Source organism: Ornithodoros turicata, chromosome 2 (assembly GCF_037126465.1).
Source record: "Ornithodoros turicata isolate Travis chromosome 2, ASM3712646v1, whole genome shotgun sequence".
NCBI classification, from domain to species: domain Eukaryota; kingdom Metazoa; phylum Arthropoda; class Arachnida; order Ixodida; family Argasidae; genus Ornithodoros; species Ornithodoros turicata.
Genome location: NC_088202.1, coordinates 10,681,584 through 10,701,055, shown reverse-complemented (window position 1 = coordinate 10,701,055; position 19,472 = coordinate 10,681,584). Strand labels below are relative to the sequence as shown.

The window sequence follows — 19,472 nt, the reverse complement described above, 5'->3', positions numbered from 1 at the left end:
TAACGGGCGATGTACCATTACTGGAAGGCGACGAGTATCCGCTTTTGCGAGCAGACGATATTAGACTGCTTACTCGGCGCGATAGTGTGTTAGCATCAGGGTGTCGAACCGAAAACCGTACCCGAACCGTTATTTTTGCCGGAGTCGAACCCGAACCGAAATTTTCAGGACACTTTTGAACCCAAACCGGAGCAGAACCGTAGAAAATATTAGCGGTAACCGGTTTGCAACAGAATGGTTCGGACATAAAAGAAGTCAGCATAAGAGTTCATCTCAATCCCCGAACGAAGACACATTGGTATCATCATCACGAGTCCATATCATGGATTTCGAAAACTTTCACTTAACAGCCAAACGCGGACGTATTGTAAGTACACTTTCAGCGTCTTTTTAACACGTTGAAGCGCAGTTGTCCTTGTGAGCGCCGCGGCTAGCGCCCCACGCACGCGCTGCGGCGTCTGCTCTTCAGAGACGAGGCGCAACGCGGACGCATGGAACAGGAATGGAGTAGGCCAGTTATATAGCTCTATAGGACGAATATGTGATTAAGTAAGTGCCCAACATTTCCCTTTACACGTGAGCAGTAAAAATTAAACAAGTCAGGAACATGAAAAGTGGAGAAGGAACGTACGCAAAACGGTGCGTGTTTGGTTGGTCGTGGTTTGAAAAGTAAATGCAGTTCGGCTTATGTGGTAGTGGAATTGTGTTGTGACACATTGCCTTTGTAGTGTGGATTAAGTAGTACACTGCTGTGAGCTGGGACAGAACAAGGCCTGCAGACTTATTTTCGACATGCTTCAGTACGGTTTCAGATCGATTTACGCTGCGAATGTATTGTGCCTTCGAGTACCGTCGTCGAAGTAAAGTGCTGTCCACTTATTAGGCTTCCTTTAAGTGTACTTTGTTGGCACTGTGCGTGTGAAAAAAAGAAATTTTGGGAACAGAAAGTAGCAGGGCTACACCGCTTCATCAGCGTGGGCTATGTTTACAATAAGTGTGCGAACCGGTTCAGGGCTGCGAACCGGTTCTATTTTTGGCGTGGCCGAACCGGAACGAAATCAAAGCAACGCGAACCCGAACCAAACCCGTATTTTTTGTGGTTTGACACCCTGGTTAGCACGGGTGAAACAGTGGATTTTAAGCGGATGGCCGACACAGACATTAGGTGGCAAATCTGCCCCGTATGAGAACAAGCGCGCGGAGCTCTCACTGCATAAAGGTTGTGTGGTATGGGGCTGTATAGTTGTAGTATACACGACGGCGAGGCAGTTCGTGTTAACTCTGTTACACGCCAGTCACCCGGGAATGACTGTGATGAAAGCGTGCGCCAGGTCGTGTGTATGGTGGCCTATGGTCGATCGCGACACTGTCAGAGCCGTCAAGACAATAGGCAGAGTGAGCCCCGCGTACCAGTGCATTTTTAGCCAAAACCGAAGCAGCCATGGAGCAGACTGCACATGGAGTTCGCTGGACCTGTAAGAGGAAAATGTTTCTTGGTTGTCGTAGACGTTTGGTCTAATTGGTTGGAAGTCGAGGTGATGGCATCGTTGCGATCCACCGCTGTCATAGCCAAGCTACGTAGGGTGTTCGCCACGCATGGTGTACCCGACACCATAGTGTCCGATAACGGAACAGCGTTTGTTAGTCACGAGATGCAGCAACTTCGTAAACAAAACGGAGTAGAGTACATTTACAGTTCACCGTACCATCCTGCAACTAACGGAATTGCTGAACGTATGGTTCGAGAGCTGAAAGAGGCACTAAAAAAGGAAACTGAAGGGGACACGTCGTGTAAACTTGCACGCCTCTTTTCAAGCAGCACACTACGCCGCACTCCGTAACCGGACGGACTCCAGCGGAAGTAATGATGAGAAGGCGATTACGATCGGCACTAGACAGTCTACATCCAGATTTACAGCGGGACCCGGAACCAGTGATCGACGGCAGGATGAGAAGTTTTGAACCAGGAGACTCTGCGTACATGAGGAATTTTAGCCCAGGCCCACGTTGGAAGGCAGTGAAGGTTCGTAAGCGTACAGGTCCATTGTCTTATCGTGTTCGGGCTGACAGTGAGGAAGTGCATCGACGCCATGTGCACCATTTACGGCGAGCCTGGGACAATGTGTGTCCAACGAATAAGCAGCAGTCACAGCTCAATCAAGGCGTAGGAAGTAACTACGATTGGGACGACGACTTTGAGGAAGCAAGTACCAGCAACCCCGTTGAAGGGCAGACAAGTGCAGCAGATTCCCAGGGTGTACAGCAAGAAGCAATTTCCGCAGAACAGCCACAACGTTCTGCCACTGACATACCGGGGATACTGTGGTGCTAATACAAATGGTAAATGATTTGTTGGCGATGTACGCATGCTCGCCTGACGAGCACATGAAAGAAGACGAGGAAATAAACGGGGGCTCTTTTGGTATCCGGCACGAGAGCGCATGCAGCGTGGTTGACTGCGGCTAGCGGACACGACATGGTGTCAGAAGTTTAGGGTTACGACGCCACGCAGCCTTGAAGGGATACGGCTCAAGGGGACGGCGAATCATCGACAGCACCCGGGGTGCAAGGTGGGTTTTCGCTGCAGCAACCACCGCCATTCAGCTCCGACAGCGCTTCACAGTGTCCCGAGTTGATAGAACACTTTGAAGACTACCGGTACGCGTCCGGCCTCAGCGAACGCAGCGGCGAGGCGCAAGTTCGCGCCCTGTATACGATGGGACGAGAAGCCAGGAAAATATTCAACACTTTCGAACTCAGCGAACAGCAACAGAAGGATTACGACTTCGTGAAACGCAAGTTTGTCGAGCATTTCACGGACGCGGAGAACCTGGTCTATGAAAGCGCATGCTTCAACTCGCGAGTTCAAGAACAGGGTGAGTCAGTGCATCAGCTCGCCACTGCGCTCAGGACTTTGGGACAAAGATGTGACTTTGGAACACTGAAGGAGCGGATGGTTCGAGGCCGATTCATATTAGGTCTACGGGATAAGTCTCTCTCCGAGAGCCTACAGATGGATGCCAGAGCCACTTTATCTTCAGCATTGAAGCTGGCTCGAGAACGAGAGACCGTGCGCCGTCAGCAGGAAGAACTGCGTCGTCAAAATACGCCAGTGGAAGGAAATCACGAGGCGCCGAACGCAGACGCGGTGCAGAAGTTCAGGTACAAGAAGTCCCACAAGCAAAGAGTTTCGCAACGAGGTAAACCCCACGACCACCCAAAGAATTGTGCTTACTGCGGTGGCACGTCGCACAAGAAATCCACTTGTCCAGCAAGAAACTCCAAGTGTTATTCATGCAACAGGCACTTCGTTCGAGTGTGCCAGTCAGGGAGAAGATCGAAAGATATTTCTGCACTGCAAGAAAACAACGAGGTTGCGTTTCTCGGAGCGCTGTCTCTTCAAAAGCAAAGTCCGTCAAGGTATGCAGAGATCACCGTCAATGGAATACCAATTTCAGCCAAGATACACACCGGCGCCGACGTTTCGGTATTGCCAATTACGTTCGCTGGCATCCCTTGCAAGTTACAGACTTCGTATCAGCATCTTCAAGGGCCAAGCGGCAAGACGCTGAACGTAGTTGGAAAATTCACAGCCGAAGTCCGCTGGAAGGACAGGTACTGCGAGGAGCAATTCTACGTCGTGGATCCATTGCGTGGGGCGCTACTGGGAATGCCACTGATTGACCGTCTTGGTCTCATAAGGTTTATCGGCAACATGGACGAGCAGAAGGGAGTACAAGAGGAGTTTCCCCAACTTTTCCATGGCCTGGGAACTCTTTTTGGAGAGTATGCTATTCGACTTGTGAAAGGTTGCTAGCCGTACGCCATTTCAGCGCCCAGACGGATTCCGATACAGATGAGGCAAGGTGTCCAGAAAGATCTTCAACGCATGGAAAGAGCTGGAATTATCCGTCCAGTACAATCCCCAACGTCCTGGTGTGCTGGAATTGTTCCAGTGTTGAAGCCGTCTGGAGACATCAGGATCTGCGTCGACCTGACAAAGTTGAACGCAAGCGTCATGCGTGAGAGATGCATCCTACCCAGCGTGGAGGAGACGTTGGGACTGCTGGGCGAGGCGACAGTTTTTTCAAAACTTGATGCAAACTCGGGATTTCATCAGATCAAGTTGGCTCCGAGCTGCCAGGAACTAACGACGTTTATTACGCCGTTTGGTCGCTACTGCTTCACGAGGCTGCCGTTTGGAATTATATCGGCTCCAGAATATTTCCAAAAGCGAATGTCAGAAGTTCTTGATGGGCTACAAGGGGTTGCAAACCTCATGGATGACGTCTTGGTCTATGGCAAGGACAAGGCGGAACATGACAACCGTCTGAAGCAACTACTGCAGCGCATACAAACGGCGGGCATCACGCTGAATCGCGAGAAGTGCCTTTTCGGTGTCGATGAAGTGACATTCCTGGGCTACACAATCAGCAAGAATGGGATTCGTCCTGATGCCAAGAAAGTGGAAGCAATAAGACACTTGAAACCGCCGTCAGACGTAGCCGGCGTTACAAGAATTCTTCGCATTTTAAATCATCTGTCAAGGTTCCTTCCCAAACGAGGGCGCTTCGTGAGCTTCTGAAGAAAAACACGGAATGGCACTCGGGCCATGAACAAGATAAAGCGCCCGAGGAACTGAAAAGGATGGTCTGTTCGTCTACTTGTACGGCGAAGTACAACCCAAAGTTTCCCACCATTGTCTCAGCTGACGCCTCATCCTATGGGCTGGGAGCCGTTCTGAGGGCAGCCGTCTGGTGATAGGCGCAGTATCCTTCGCATCTAGGTTGCTTTAAGCTACGCACAGATCGAGAAGGAGGCATTGGCAGTGACGTGGGCAGCTGAGCGTTCCCAAGATTTCCTCAGAGGCCTTCACGCAACGTTCGAAACTCACCACCGTCCTCTTGTAACGCTGTTGGGGAAGTCGCCAGTAGATCTACTTCCGCCGCGCATTCAAAGGTTCCGGTTGCGCCTCATGCGATTTCACTACAGCGTAGTTTACGTGCCAGGAAAGGGTCTGGTCATCGTTGACGCACTCTCAAGAGCACCTCAGCCGAACGTCGCAGATAGCGACAGCCTCACTGTCACCGAAGTGGAAAGCTTCGCCAGCGGAGCAATGATGGGCATTCGCAACGTACCTTTGCGGCTTCGACATATTCAAGATGCCCAAAGACAACGTTTGTCAACAGTTAAGGCGGTACTGCGCCACTGGGTGGCCACACTGGTCGTCGACACTGCTCGACCTTCGTCCGTACTGGAAGGATCAAGCAGGCATCACAGTTCATGCAGGAATTCTTGTGTTCGGCATTAAAATAATCGTTCCCGAGAAATTGCGAGCAGAGGTACTCGACTTCTTGCACGATGGGCACCAAGGGATCGTCAGGTGCAGGGCACTAGCCAGGGAAACTGTATGGTGGCCATGGTTGTCAGCACAGCTAGCGAGGGCAGTGAAGACCTGTCAGAAGTGTGCACAGCACAGGTAACAACCGGCCGAGCCGTTGCTTCCTTCAGAAACCCCAACGCTTCCGTGTCAAATGGTAGGAATCGACCTTTCACTTCACTTCACTTCAGGAAGAGCACCTACCTACTTGCTGTCGACTACCGTTCAAAGTACCCCGAGATTTCGCTGCTGCCACGTGCGACCTCTTCCGGCACCATCGATCGCCTCAAAAGTATTTTTGCACGCCACGGGATACCGGATACTTTGGTGTCGAATAACGGCCCGCAATTTTCCTCAAAAGAGTTCAGGCGTTTCGCGGACACCTACGGCTTTCGGCACGTAACGAGTAGTCCATTGTATCCCCAGGCAAACGGAGAAGTCGAGCGCATGGCGAAGACAGTAAAGCGACTCTTCGAAAAAGCCGATGATTCTTACCTAGTGCTACTGGCGTACAGGAGTACGCCTGGAAACACTGGATATAGCCCGAGCGAACTGCTCATGGGACGACGTCTTCAAAACAGAGTGCCAGTGTTATTTCGCTGTGTTATTTCACTGAAAGTCACGCATCCCTCATACAGCACGTCCTAATCCACAAGGACAACGTAAGGTTTCAGTGTTGTCTATAACAGGATGCGACTGCCGCACACAAATGGGATTGGGCAATAAGCTGACCAACTACAGCGTTGTGCAGGATGCGCATATTTCAGTTAAGCGGCATACCGACTAAGAGGAGCTCAAATATGTGTAGATAAAAAACGAACAGCTGATTATGAGAATCGGAGACACCTGTGGCTGAACTGAGTTTGTTCACACAAGGGTTCTGATGGCAGTCTAAAAGGTGAATACAATAGATAAGCTTCCGCAATAAACAGTGCCCAATAGACACCAGGAGCGCCACGGACACGCAAACATACAGGACTCAGGCTTCTTGTGATTAGCAAGCTCGCGGGGTCATTCCAGGCGAAATGATCCAATATGTGCGCTCGACACCCCATAATTTTGGTTCAAAAAATTACCACCCATTCCTTACGACAGGAAAAGGCATGTGTCCGAGATTTACTCGAAAATATTTGCCCGCTCAGAATTTACGCCGGGTCAAAGTTTGTAAGAATGACGTAAACCATACCGGGAAGTAAGTAGGCTAGTGGGCAGAATATTGCAGGTGGACAGGTGTTTGTGGTGCAGAACGAGAGAGCAGGGTTCAAATAATGTGCCAAGGTTAAAATAGTCCCGCTTGTTCCACATTTGGCCAGTCAAACGGACCCCATTCGCCGGGCTATTTCGTCCTATTTTGGGCCTCGCTAAGGATACTTTCCAGATGAGTGGGAAATCCAGGAAAAATTGAGCATATTATCCACTTCCAATACATTAAGTTCGTTTATTTTGAAGATTAAATTCGCAGTAGTTTTTGTTACATTTAATCTCAAAGTTCGAACTTTACTCAAAGTTCGGTGACTTCGATGCCAATTTTGAAAATGAAGCGGTCGGCACGCAACAGTAAAAAGGTATGCAGATGATAGCTCGAAATGGAAAGCAAGACATATAAAAAAACTAAAAAATTACTTTTCCATATGCGCGAGAAAATATTTTTTATGTCGGACATGGTACATGCGGACCGTGCGGGTATACTGACGGGCGGCTCGCGTGGCCGTGCTTTGCAGAAGATGCCTGACGGCAGGGTGACAGCTGTACCATAGTGGTTCTGGACCTTTCTTTTTGAGAATCGAAATGGTCTGTGTTGATGATGTGGCGGCCCGTGCAAGACGACGACGACGCGCCTCTGCTGCCGCGCGCTACTGCGCCTGCCAGCCAGTTCTACCGGCACCGTCCTAGCGTGGGGCCACGTCCATCTGCCGGCTGGGACATTCCATCATCGCCGGTCAAGATTCATGTAGAGGAATACCCCCTCCTCTACAATATCATTTGTAATTCCCTCTTCAGCGTTCAATCGTGGCAGTAAAACAGGGGTACGACGGTCTGTGAAGTCGTGAGGGCGGTGGCTTTGCGCTCTGAGGGGCAATAGGCTGCTTTCGCCCTTCCACAGCATCAACGTGCATTCACAGATAACGTCGGCACAAATTACCGCATCGAGGTGGTACTGCACAGGCAAGCATTTACTCGTGACACTGGTAGTGATTAGCACTATGCGGCCCACTTAAGCGGCCTTCTGAGCGGCCCATGTGTATCCAGCCCCATCGGCCCACCGGGAAATTTCGCGGTGAGTCCTATGGCCAGTCTGCCCCTGCCGCTGATGCTGTGGAAACGGGCGAAAACTGCCTATTCCCCCTGTGAGCGCAGCGCCACCGCCATTACCACTTCACGGACCGTTGTGCATTTCTCTTACTGCAACGACTGAACGCCGAAGATGGAATTACAAATGATATCAACAAAGACAATTTAGGTTTTTAAAAAGGAAGGTCCAGAACTACTACGGTACAGCTGTCACCCAGCCGGCAGGCGTCTTCTGCAAACCACGGCTACGAGAGCCGCCCGTCAGTATACCCGCACGGTCCGTACGTACCATGTCTGACATAAAAAATATTTTCACGCGCTTATGGAAAAGTTATTTTTTACTTTTTCTATATGTTTTGCTTTCCATTTCGAGCTATCAAATGCATACCTTTTTACTGCTGCCCGTCGACCGCTTCACTTTCAAAATCCGCATCGAAATCACCGAACTTTGAACAAAGTTCAAACATTGAGATTAAATGTAGCAAACACTACTGCGAATTGAATCTTCAAAATAAATTAACTTATGGTATTGGAAGTGGTTAATATCCTCAATTTTTCCTGGATTTCTCACTCATCTAAAAAGTGTCCTTAGCGAGGCCCAAAATAGGACGAAATAGCCCCGCGAATGGGGTCCGTTTGACTGGTCAAATGTGGAACAAGCGGGAATATTTTAACCTTGGCACATTATTTGAACCCTGCTCTCTCGTTCTGCACCACAAAAACCTGTCCAGCTGCAATATTCTGCCCACTAGTCTACTTACTTCCCGGTATGGTTTACGTCATTCTTACAAACTTTGCCCCGGCGTAAATTCTGAGCGGGCAAATATTTTCGAGTAAATCTCGGACACATGCCTTTTCCTGTCGTAAGGAATGGGTGGTAATTTTTTGAACCAAAATTGTGGGGGGTCGAGCGCACCCATTGGATCATTTCGCCTGGAATGACCCAGCTCGTACAGTGTCCCTCTGTGTGACGCAGTCTACGCTCCATGGGAATGTGCTCATATTCGTCATGACACCGCAGGCGGAGCAGAGGCTTCGGCCACTGGGTTAGATGATAACTTGGGTTAGATGATGAAAGCCCCATTGGGGTCAACAGCAAACACAGCAAAGGAGAGCTGTGTAACGAAAAGGGAATTGTAGTACATGTACCACTGGCAGTATTTAATACATAGTCTCACGAAAGTGTTGCACTACGAAGACCTCTCCTCCGTTTTGAATTTCTTCTTGTACTCAGCGTCGCTGACAGGCATACTGCGTGGTATGCGTGGGTCAACGAGCTCTGGAAGGAACTAGTCATTATACGAGGGGCGTTCAAGTCAAGCCGGGACACTTCATTTTTCGCAAAAGTAAAATGAACTTACAGGCGAGAAATTAGTTTTATTTTTCAACGTAATCTGGCAGCTACACTAATGCACTTGTCCCAGCGTTTCACGAGGGCTTGAATGCCAGCAGCGTAGAAATCCTTACCGACGCGTAGCAGCCATGATCGGACCGCATTCTTGACCTCGTCGTCGCAGCTGAAGTGGCGGTCCCCAAGGAACGCCTTCAGTGGCCCGAAGAGATTGATATCGCTGGGGGCGAGGTCTGGACTGTAAGGGGGATGTGGCAGCAACTCCCAGCCAAGTTCCTGTAAGGTGCGTGTCGTGAGATGCGTGGTATGCGGGCGTGCATTGTCCTGTAGGAGGAGGACGCCTTTGGTGATGAGGCCCGGCTTTCCGAAACTGGATGTGTTCATGAATGATAATGTTCAACGTTCCCACACAACGGTCCGTCTTTCGAGCCAGTTCGAGACATGTTATCTGTCGGTCCTTGAGGATCAGGCGCTCCACAAGTTGGATGTTCTCAGGAACTCTGACACTGGGCTCTGAGCCGCCTCGGCCGGGATCGTCCTGCACTGATGTACGGCCGTCTCGGAACCGTTTGCACCACTCAAACGCTTTGCTGCGGCTAAGTGTATCATGGCCATACTGAGCCTGAAGTCTTCTGTGAATTTCAGATGACTTTACGCCTTCATTCACGAGAAACTTCATGACAATTCGCTGTTCGATGTGCGTGCTGACCTCGTTGTCGGCCATCTTGTCTATCACGTGTCTTCTGTTTTGCACAAACTTTGGACCACTACGTGGTGAACGCGGAGGCCTGCCGCCTGTGAAAATAATGAAAAAGAAGTAGCGGGAGCCATTTGTACACTCAGGAGACAGAAAGTCCCGGTTTGACTTGAACGCCCCTCGTAGAACCGCTCAAGGCATCCTCAACCCCAATGGATAACACCCCGAAAACAGGTGCTGTGTTCACGTCCATACGATCTGACATGCTATCTGGTGGGCCCTCAGTATCTAGAACGAGCGTCAGCAAACACATTTTGCATTGCAGCGTAATTTCGCTCCGCAATCTATTTCTCTTGTCTGATGTTATCTTCATGTCTGCAAGTGTGCAGCTGAACGGACGCTGGATTCCCAGCACTTGATATCTGTTGAACAAGTGCACATAGTCCACAATTCTTCACCCTTCAACAACACAGGGTCCGTTTACGAACGTTCCTGGAGACATGTCTTGCGTACTGTCGAGTGAGCTAGCTCTCGATGAAAGATTGCTTGATTCGAGATGAAGATGAAAGATGATGAAGATTCTTGATTCGCAAGAGTCTGGTACTACCGAAAGATTATCCAGATGCCTTCTCTTGTAGAAGTTCAGGGATTGTTCTTTGCGTCTCTTCCGTTTTCCGCACACAGCAAACACCCATCGCGGACAGCGGTTTTCCTGCTACCCACTGCGGAAAACCGTGACTGTCGGGGCATGGCACAGCCACGGAACGAAGGATTCCGAGATAACGAGCAAACAGCTGCGAGTCTACGCTCCATTCATTATCACATTCCGACAGACAGATTGTGACAAGTTATCCGGATTTTCTCACTTGTGCAGATTTCTGTGGCATGCAGGCAGATGGCACCGCCGCGCACAGCCAAAAGCCCAGCGGGTCAGCATCGGCTAACCACTGCTTACAAGAATCCGTGTAGCAACTCTATGCTTCGACATAAACAAAATGTTTCAGGACATATCGATTTTAGACACATTTTTCTAGTACTTAATGGCATTAGAATTCTCACCTCAGGTCCACTTATTTTGTGACCGGCCAACAAAATCGAAGGAAGCGCGAAACGCAATTTCTGACGTCTGCGGAAAAATTTCCAGAATAAAAGATAAATTTCTGGCACCATTAAGTACTAGAACCCATTGAGAGCTTCCATTCAAGACTTATTTTATGCAAATTGAGCAATTGCTTGCCGAGTTATGCGGTTTGAAAAATGCAAGAAGAATGCCATTGGGGCAGAAGGGTGTTGCACCCCCTTGAACGAACTGTAAAGTGAATTTCAACCCAGTGTAACCTTATGATTTTATGAAAGCCTAGGAAGAGTACATCTCAGTTACGAAATATTTATTTTCGAATCACTCTTTTCTTCGAGTAATCGAATTTCAAAGATTGCATTCGAGTGCAAAGCTGAGTACTCCCTCAGCAACAACACGGGGTTGGCTCGTGTCGGCTATGGCTAGTCTCGCCTTTCCCATCCGCGTCCCGGTCTATGGCGAAACCGTAATGGCCGAAATGTTTTGGGGTTCACGCCATGGTGATGTCGATTTTTCCAAACCTGAATGCCCTCGAGCTTGGGATAGTCCAGCAGTCAGGCCGCCAAATTTTTGTTCTTACAAGGGCACGCCGGAGACACAGCATGACACGATATCATCCGTAGAATCGTCGACGGAGGATGAATTGCCGTCATCGCTGTCACTTGGCCGCGTGGGAAACGGTCTTCATGTGTAATGAAAATGTTGAGGGCCTCACAGCGGAAATATGTTATTGCTCCTTCGGTTCAGGTGTCCTTGCGGCAAATGCTTGCCGATGCCGACGGCAGACGAATGCCTTTGTTCCCGTGAAATGTGACGTTACTGAAGCAGCTCATCGGTTGCATTTAAAAAAATATCTACTTTGAAATACTGTGGCTGGAGACTGAGGTGCTCCAGGTGTTCTACTGCTACGTGAGAAAAAGCGACGACTACGCCCTTATCAGGAACAGCGAAGTGAACAAGTGAGTTCATACGCGTGTGCCTTCAGTTTGTTATCATTTAAGTTACATGTAATAATTTTACGCTGCCCATGGTACATGTAGGAACTTTCGGTACGTTGCCTACAAACAGTTTACCAGGTGGCTCTGGGGACCATTAGGAAAGCACTGCAGAAAAGTCCTCGAAGCATGTGCTGTACATGCTACAAGGGAAAACTTTCCTTCTGAAGCATACAAAGGTTTTGCTTTTTTGACGTGTGATGCCGTAGGTGCTGTCTGACCATGTGTATGTTTATTGGTTTTCACTGAGGTGAAGCTCTCACTTTTCTTTCGGGTACTTGTGGGCAGCATTTAACGCCTGCTATCTTGAGAGAGGTACACTGGTTTGGTCGTGAAGACTGCTTGATCACAACAATATCCCTTTCATGCACAAGAGAGGTCTGCTATATACCGTTCTGGAGTAATGAGACAGCCACTACACAGTAAAATACATTCTACAGACACCAAAGCTTGTAAATATTGGTTTATTGATCACTGTTTTTATGAATTGAACATACGAGTGACAGCAGTAAACAAACAAACAAACAAGGAAGGAGAACATCCCCGTACTGTATCCATATCAATTTGCAAGTGCTTTATTTCCTACCAACCAGTAACGCAATGTATGTATGCCTTTTTTTTTGTTCTTTTCAATGCACAGGCGCTTGCTACAAACTCGTTCCAGTCTGTAAGCTCTAAGAGAACACAGGCTGTCACCTTGCCTATCAAACATCACGAGTTCATGATTTCATCAGTATAAGAAGGCCTCAGGTGGGGACATGCCAATGTCTTCAACAGAGGTATCCCTATCATTGATTCCACAAGCATGTGAAGAAAAATTTTAGACATTTTCTGTGCACATCCATCTTCGTAACCCTTTCTGAATTTCTCATTATAAATTTCCCATGTTTTCCCTCATACCAGTCCAATTGCAGTCATTGGTGCGGGCTCAGGGCTTTTGCAGACCGCTGCTATTTCACTGTAGCTTACATCTTTGCAAGTTGTCGGTATTTCCTCAGGAGATGATCTACATCCTCTGCCAAGAAACGATAATATGGTCATGACTAAGTGTCTTTCCTATGTTCTTCATATCGAAACATGGTCTCTAATGGCTGTCACGGATGTTGACAGCGTGCCAGTTCAAACCCAGACAATTATCTCGAAGTTAGTATACACTGTTTCCTGAATTTGTGTATGCAAGCTGATACTTCCCTACATGGTAAGCAGAAGCTCTGGGTTTCCCTCAAAATTGGAAGTACACCTGTAAAGGTGGTTACAAGTTTGTTGCATCCAGGGGTTTAGCTCAGCACCTGCACGGGACTTGACCGCAGCCTCAAGCTTTTTTTTAACCCTCTGTTACAAGATCTTGTGGACTACATGGCCCATAATCATTTCCAAGCATGGTAGTTGCATATTGAGATTGTTTACTACACATAACTACAAGCTAGTTCTTTTTACCTTTTACGCCTTTTACTTTGTTGCAGATTGAATTATTGTAACAGAAAATTCAAGTACGCAAGCTCGTGTGCCTTCTTTTGTATTTTTTTTGCACCCTCAATCCTTTCTAACAAGAATTTGTATTTTCTCCTCACCGCCTTCTTTGTCCCCTTTCTCTAATGTACATCTGTGTAAACATCTGTACAACGTGTGTGTTTGTGTGTGTCTGTATCGTACCTGAGGAAGGAAGGACAGAGCAGACTTGTGCCCGTTACCAAAAAATAGGAACTAAATACCGTTACCCGTTACTTCAGAAAAAAGTAACTAAATACGTTACTCGTTACCAACATACAAAAGTAACGAGTTCTCGTTACTCACAGGTAACGAGTTACTTTTTCGTTACCGCCGCATAGTTAAAGCAACCAACAAACATGCCGTCACTTGCCTTCAACTCATTATTAATGAGAAATTGCACTTCACAAGAAGCTGATACTGGAAATTTACATCAGCGATCTTCGTTCTCTTTCGTGTGATGGCATCTGCTGCCGAAGTGGGGGTGATCGGAGGTTATGAAAACACAAGAAAAGACACCGGTTTTCGTGCCACCGATCACCAACGGTTCCCAAAAACAGACGAGGGACTGCGTCATAATTTAGGGCACTGAGAAGCTTAGCGAAGACAAGAAAAGGCTAGAAGTCGAAACGCGTTTTTTGTAGCCATAGCACAATTGGTACCCATCCTTGGGAAGGAGTGATAGTTGGAGAGTACGGAAGCAAGAGAAAAGTCAAGGGCCTGGCGATTCAGCACGTCAACAACACATCCAACGAGGGACTGCAATAACACTTTGAGTCACACGTGGTCGTGGGTCACGCAGGTCCTCGCATTGCGCCACACGGAGTGCCGAAATGTGCTCCCCCGCGCTGAAGAAAAGGAACGAGTAACGTCAGTAACGAGTTACCAATTTTTGTAACTGATTCCGTTACTATTACCATTTCTTAAAAAGTAACTGAATCGTTACTTCGTTACCAAAAAAGTAACCGTTACCAAGTAACGAGTTACTTGTAACGGGTTAGGCACAACTCTGGGACAGAGTCTATTCGAAAGCTTGTGTTTTAGTAAAATAAATTATTTGAATGTTTCGCTCTGTTTCAGTCGGTGAGAAGCGTGCGATGCACCATAAGTCCTGCATTTCTTGAACAGTTCTAATAGTGACGTTCTGAATTTGATGTACTTCTTCTGGCCTGGTGAAGCAGAGGGCACAACACTGCAAAGTAGAAGAGCTTTCAGTATCAGCAGACTATGTACCTTACAAAACTGTTGACTCAACAGCTGGTTCCACCAGGGGTGAAGACATTGTCATATCATGCACCTGCAAGGAATGAAGACGTTACAATGTTAAACAAAAGAAGAGCTTGATCCACCTAATAGCATGAGTGTGTATGGACAATATAGGTGTTGAAATCATCACTGGATAAAGGTTGAGAGGTGTCGACGGTTATTCATCCGTTTGCACACTTTTACTTCAGATTTTCACTTTCTTGGCAGCCACGATGGGAGCCTGTGTCGTTGATATAAATCAATAATACGGTCATTATGTACAGCGCACAATTTGTCTGATGCTAATATCCTCCTGTGAGAGCTCAGGGCTCCCCAATGGAAGGCGGATGCTCCGTTTGGTACATTACGCGCCTAGGCACCACAAAAAGCAATCTGAATTTGAAATGAACTATATATATATATGTATTATTCCTGTGTATTGGTACATACCTCGTGTGCACTCTCGTTCGCATCGTCAGACGTCACAAGGAGAAACACTGGTGTCGGAACTGCGGTCCGCTTGAGAAGTTTTCAACCGTCCGCTGCTACCATTTCGTACAATTCGTCAGAGAAATGGGTTGAGCAAATACGGCGTGGATCACGGATGTCTTGACCAACCACCACCTTGCAACCACTTTCGTTTCCGCGCATTATCCGTTGAAGTATTGTGGTACACAACGTCACTTGTCGAAAGACCACACTTGGTGTACCCCCGAACACTACAGCAGATACCTGGCATCGCTGTCAGGTGAAGTTCTGTTCAACTTCGCCAGGAAATGAACTTTTTTGCATACACAACCTCGCCAGACGGAATACACGCCGTGCGATATTGTTGGGCAAACAGAGCAAACAGAGGGCGCTGACCGCGCTGACAGTATTTTGGGATACTGTTTCTTCCATATTTCGAAGAATTTTCCCAGTAATTCTTGTTATTCTAAAAGGGATCTTGCTTTTATAGGTAATTAGTAGCTAGTAGTACTTAGTAGAAGCAGTACTTCATCGTGTATTACTTAGGTATCACGTGACGGGAGTACTCCCATCATGACTTTTTTAGCTGTTGCGGGGCGCAACCTATACCGTTCGATTTAAGTTTTCTAATTTATGCTGTGTAATAATTAACGCGCTTTGAGTGCTGAGGCTGTGTTTGCGGTATCACACGGGCAAACTCTACCAGGTCGCACACAGAAACAGGGGGGTCAAATTTCACTTTACAGTTTCTTTAAAAATGAACTACACCACATAGCACGCTCCTAGCCAACCATCATCCCGAATGACAACGTTCTCGCCCAATTTGTTAAAAAAGGGAGGCGGAGTCTCTAGAGAAGGAGAAGGAACACAAAAGCGTCTGCTGCGGTCTTGCGGCTGTTGCTTACGTTCCGTCACCCCCGTGTGTCAACCACGCGGATGAACACGAAATTGACAGCTGGATAGCTGATCCAAAGAGCGCATTGGTGCACTGCTCCGCGCAAGGAATATGCAAACCGAAACCAATTAATTACTCGGAAAAATCACTAAGTGTCGACGCGTTTTTTCTCTTGCAATAGTTTTCGCTGAAGGTCCCGATGCGTAAAACAGAGGTTCCGTAAGCGTGCGAAGTAAAATTTAAAAGTTAGGATGTTTATTTAATTATTGAGTGTATGCAGATGAGCCGCTCACTGCTCAGTTCATAGCCGGTGTCCCAAGGATCTTCACCGAAAAGAAATTTCTTCGATGGCGCCACCCGTTCACGAATTATCCAGCCCGGGGATTTCGGTGGGACACCCGGTATAAGGATTACTCAGTGCAATAAACGTTCTCTTGTACCGCTAACATGAACCGGTGCCTGAGTCATTTATTTTCCTCTCCCAAATGCACTATCAAAGGTACCATTTCGGGGGTTGAAACCCCACCCCCAGTACCCCGGGGGTTGAACCCTTCCCCCCCAGAACAGACAACACAGTATGTGACGCGGTCCGAATCCGAGTTACTTGCCAATCTACGAACCCTATACAAAATGCGTTTCCCGTAAGAGATGCTAACCAGTCGCTTTTTTACACGTTCAGCAATGCCATGTAATGATGATTCTCTTCCATTAGTCTTTGGAATCACTTTAGATCAAAATTGACGCAGGCGTCACATCGCTAAACGCGTTGTACGTTCTTGTTACTAAATACTTCAATCCCCTAGCGCTGGCGCGCCCTCTTGAGGGACTCTCGAAAGAGCCTTTACAGCTTCACATTAAACCCTATCAAGTTGCACACACGATGTTGTCCCATATTCTCGGCACTACACTGGCCGTTATCGAGCAAAGGTGTGAGCTTACCATGCCAGTAGAGCCAGGATCGTTGCGACGAATACCAGAGCAGGCGACATGGCACCGTTAAATAGGCTATATTGCCGGAGCTCGCGAACGCAGGCATCCGTCTGAAAAAATTTGGGCTGCTGCCAAAGAACTGTTGTGCGATGATTGATGTGGACGTATCGGAGCGCCGCTGTAAGCAAGTAACATCAAGGTCGCCTTTTTATCAATATTTTGTATCTTACGCTGCACTTAGTATTGAATGTTTCGGAACGTCGAGGATTGCGTGGTCAATTTTCCTAGGCACAGCTATCGCTGTCATGGTGAACTCCACTGGTTGTTGAAGTGCAGAAAAGCTTATGGCGGAATTCCGCTGGTCGTTTTTTGCAGCGGGAATCGGGTGCTACTCCGAAATGTGTAAACTCGTGACGTTCACACACTCATTTTTTAAAGTGCAATACGAAATGAAGAATGACAACACCAAGACCTCAGGCAATATATATTTTTTTAAACAGTAGAATACCCTCATACGCGTATGTCTTCAACGAACTCAGCGGGAACAACTGAAAACATTCAACTTGGTGGCTCATAACAATATCTCATGCATTATTTATTTTTTTTACGTAGATTTACGTATTTCCGATCTGGCATAATTAATTTATCAGTTAATTAATCAAATTAAAAATGAAATTGAAAGTCATCAAAGTAAATTGTACGCCCAGCGCCTCGCTGTTCTCTCCAATGGAGAGAGCACCATTTTTTTTTTTTTTTTCATATGAGTTTAAGGGGGAAAGACAACCGCATTAGCAGCACTACAGCCACTCTCGCATTATAATTATTAATGTTACGTCATAACAACTTTACGTATCGTTGCCGACATGTTTCTAAAGCTGAAATAGCAAGGTACACCTGTAGGGGGTGCACAGGTAAAAAAGTTAGAGGGGTCGCCAAACATTTCGGGTGTGTTCGGGACGTGTAGGGGGTCTGGATTAATTAATGATGTCGCCCAGTTTTAATGTCTGTTAAATTCTTCTTCCTGTCTGTTCTTTGTCCTCCTCGTTTTTCACAATAGGTCCTTTCTTGGGATATTTTCAGTGCTTGACAAGATTGTGCCTGACAAAAGTATGTGAAGTAATAACCAAAATATGTACATAGTTCCAAATGTACTTCAAGTAAGGTGAAAGTATATATATTCAGAAATGTGCTTGAAGTAGGACTTAAGCACTTGGTACCTCAAGCATACTTCTGATCTCCTTCCCACCGAATGAGCATACCTCAGGGAGCATTCGGGCCTCCAAGTGTGCTTACAAAAATTCATTCTTGTCAGCCATCACATGACGCAGAAGTAGATCACTCCAGGACACGACTATCGTTTTCTTCATGGCAAAAAGACGACGACGACAATCCAACAGCAACAGCCGAGACAGTCTTCGTTACCATCGTTGCAGGGAGGGAGCGGCTAAAATCACTGTCGGACCATGACCATGTTGCCCATCGCACTCATCCTGCTTCTTGTAACCACCTGTGAATCTGTAGCGCGTCCCAGAAAACGGGACACTCAGTTCGTCCACATACAGTTCGGCGATGACCCGCCTATCGAGTACGTGGACCGTTCCTATGACTCATTTGCTCCATTAGGTGTTGAAATGAATAGAATTCCTCATAGATTACTAGAGGACCTTGACCAGCCAGAAGCTGCGGGCGAGTCTTTCACAAAAAATATGAACCTGAAGTCGTACTCCGGCATTGCAGGGTGGCAACCAAAGGAAGGTCTTCGAGCTGCCGATAATGGATTCCGTGATGCAATGGTGAACGCACCAGTGATAGTTGCTCTGCCAAATCCAGTGCCTGCGGCACTCAATCCTCAACATTTTGAAGAGCCTTTAACACAAGGTGCCGTTCTTCCAACTTCCTCCAGAGAGGCCTCTCACAATTCTGCATGGAGCAATCCTGTCACTGGACAACGTGCGACTCCTTCGCAAACTTCATTGCATACGCCTGTGCGAAATTACGGGGTTACAGACATGGTCGCTCGGAAGCTTGCCATTGGAAGCCTCTTCGGTGGAGCATGGCTCGACATGAAGAAAAACAGGCAAGGTTCGTTTGGGGAACCGCGGCTCTTGGTGCCCACAACGACGAAACGCCGACCTCCAGCAACATTTGGAAGGTGTGGTTATGTTCCGCATCATACCACACGAAAGACAACGCATAAAACTACAACGCCAAGGACGACGACGTCTACCCAACCGTCGACTACCCATGTGAAATCATCTACGGTAGGAACAACCGTATTTTGGACTGCTCCGACACATAAAATAACAATCAGGTCGGGCGGTTGTGCTCGTGAAACGACGGCCAAGCCCACTCGACCTCCAGTTGATGAATTTTTAGCTGCGTGGGCCATCTTCAGGCACAAAAACCTTGCAAGTCACCGCGGCATGATGCTGAAGAACCACGGCGTTACGAGGAGGCAAATCAGTCGTCAAGATGTTAGACGCAAGAAGTCAGCCTTTATTCCTGTTATTCCTCGACGTGAGCTGGTTCGGTCGGGATTCTTGCCTATCGTTGTCTACGCCAGAGGACGGCACCGGCGTGACGCTCCGTCTGGCCGTGTAATCACCGAATAGATATATGGCCGCAAAATTCACCCAGGACGAATCCTACATCG

The 19,472-nt window shown here is 47.7% G+C and overlaps 1 protein-coding gene across 2 annotated transcripts in view; it reads right to left on the bottom strand.

The window, feature by feature from the left end:
- LOC135385187 (cytochrome P450 3A24-like) overlaps positions 1-16,935 on the bottom strand; it is a 126,347-nt gene extending 109,412 nt beyond the window's left edge. For both annotated transcript variants that reach the window (XM_064614382.1, XM_064614383.1), the window contains exon 1: positions 16,829-16,935. In XM_064614382.1, coding sequence (XP_064470452.1) covers positions 16,829-16,925 — 97 coding nt within the window. In that variant the 5' untranslated portion in view covers positions 16,926-16,935. The remainder of the gene's footprint in view (positions 1-16,828) is intronic.
- Between the last annotated feature and the right edge of the window lie 2,537 nt (positions 16,936-19,472).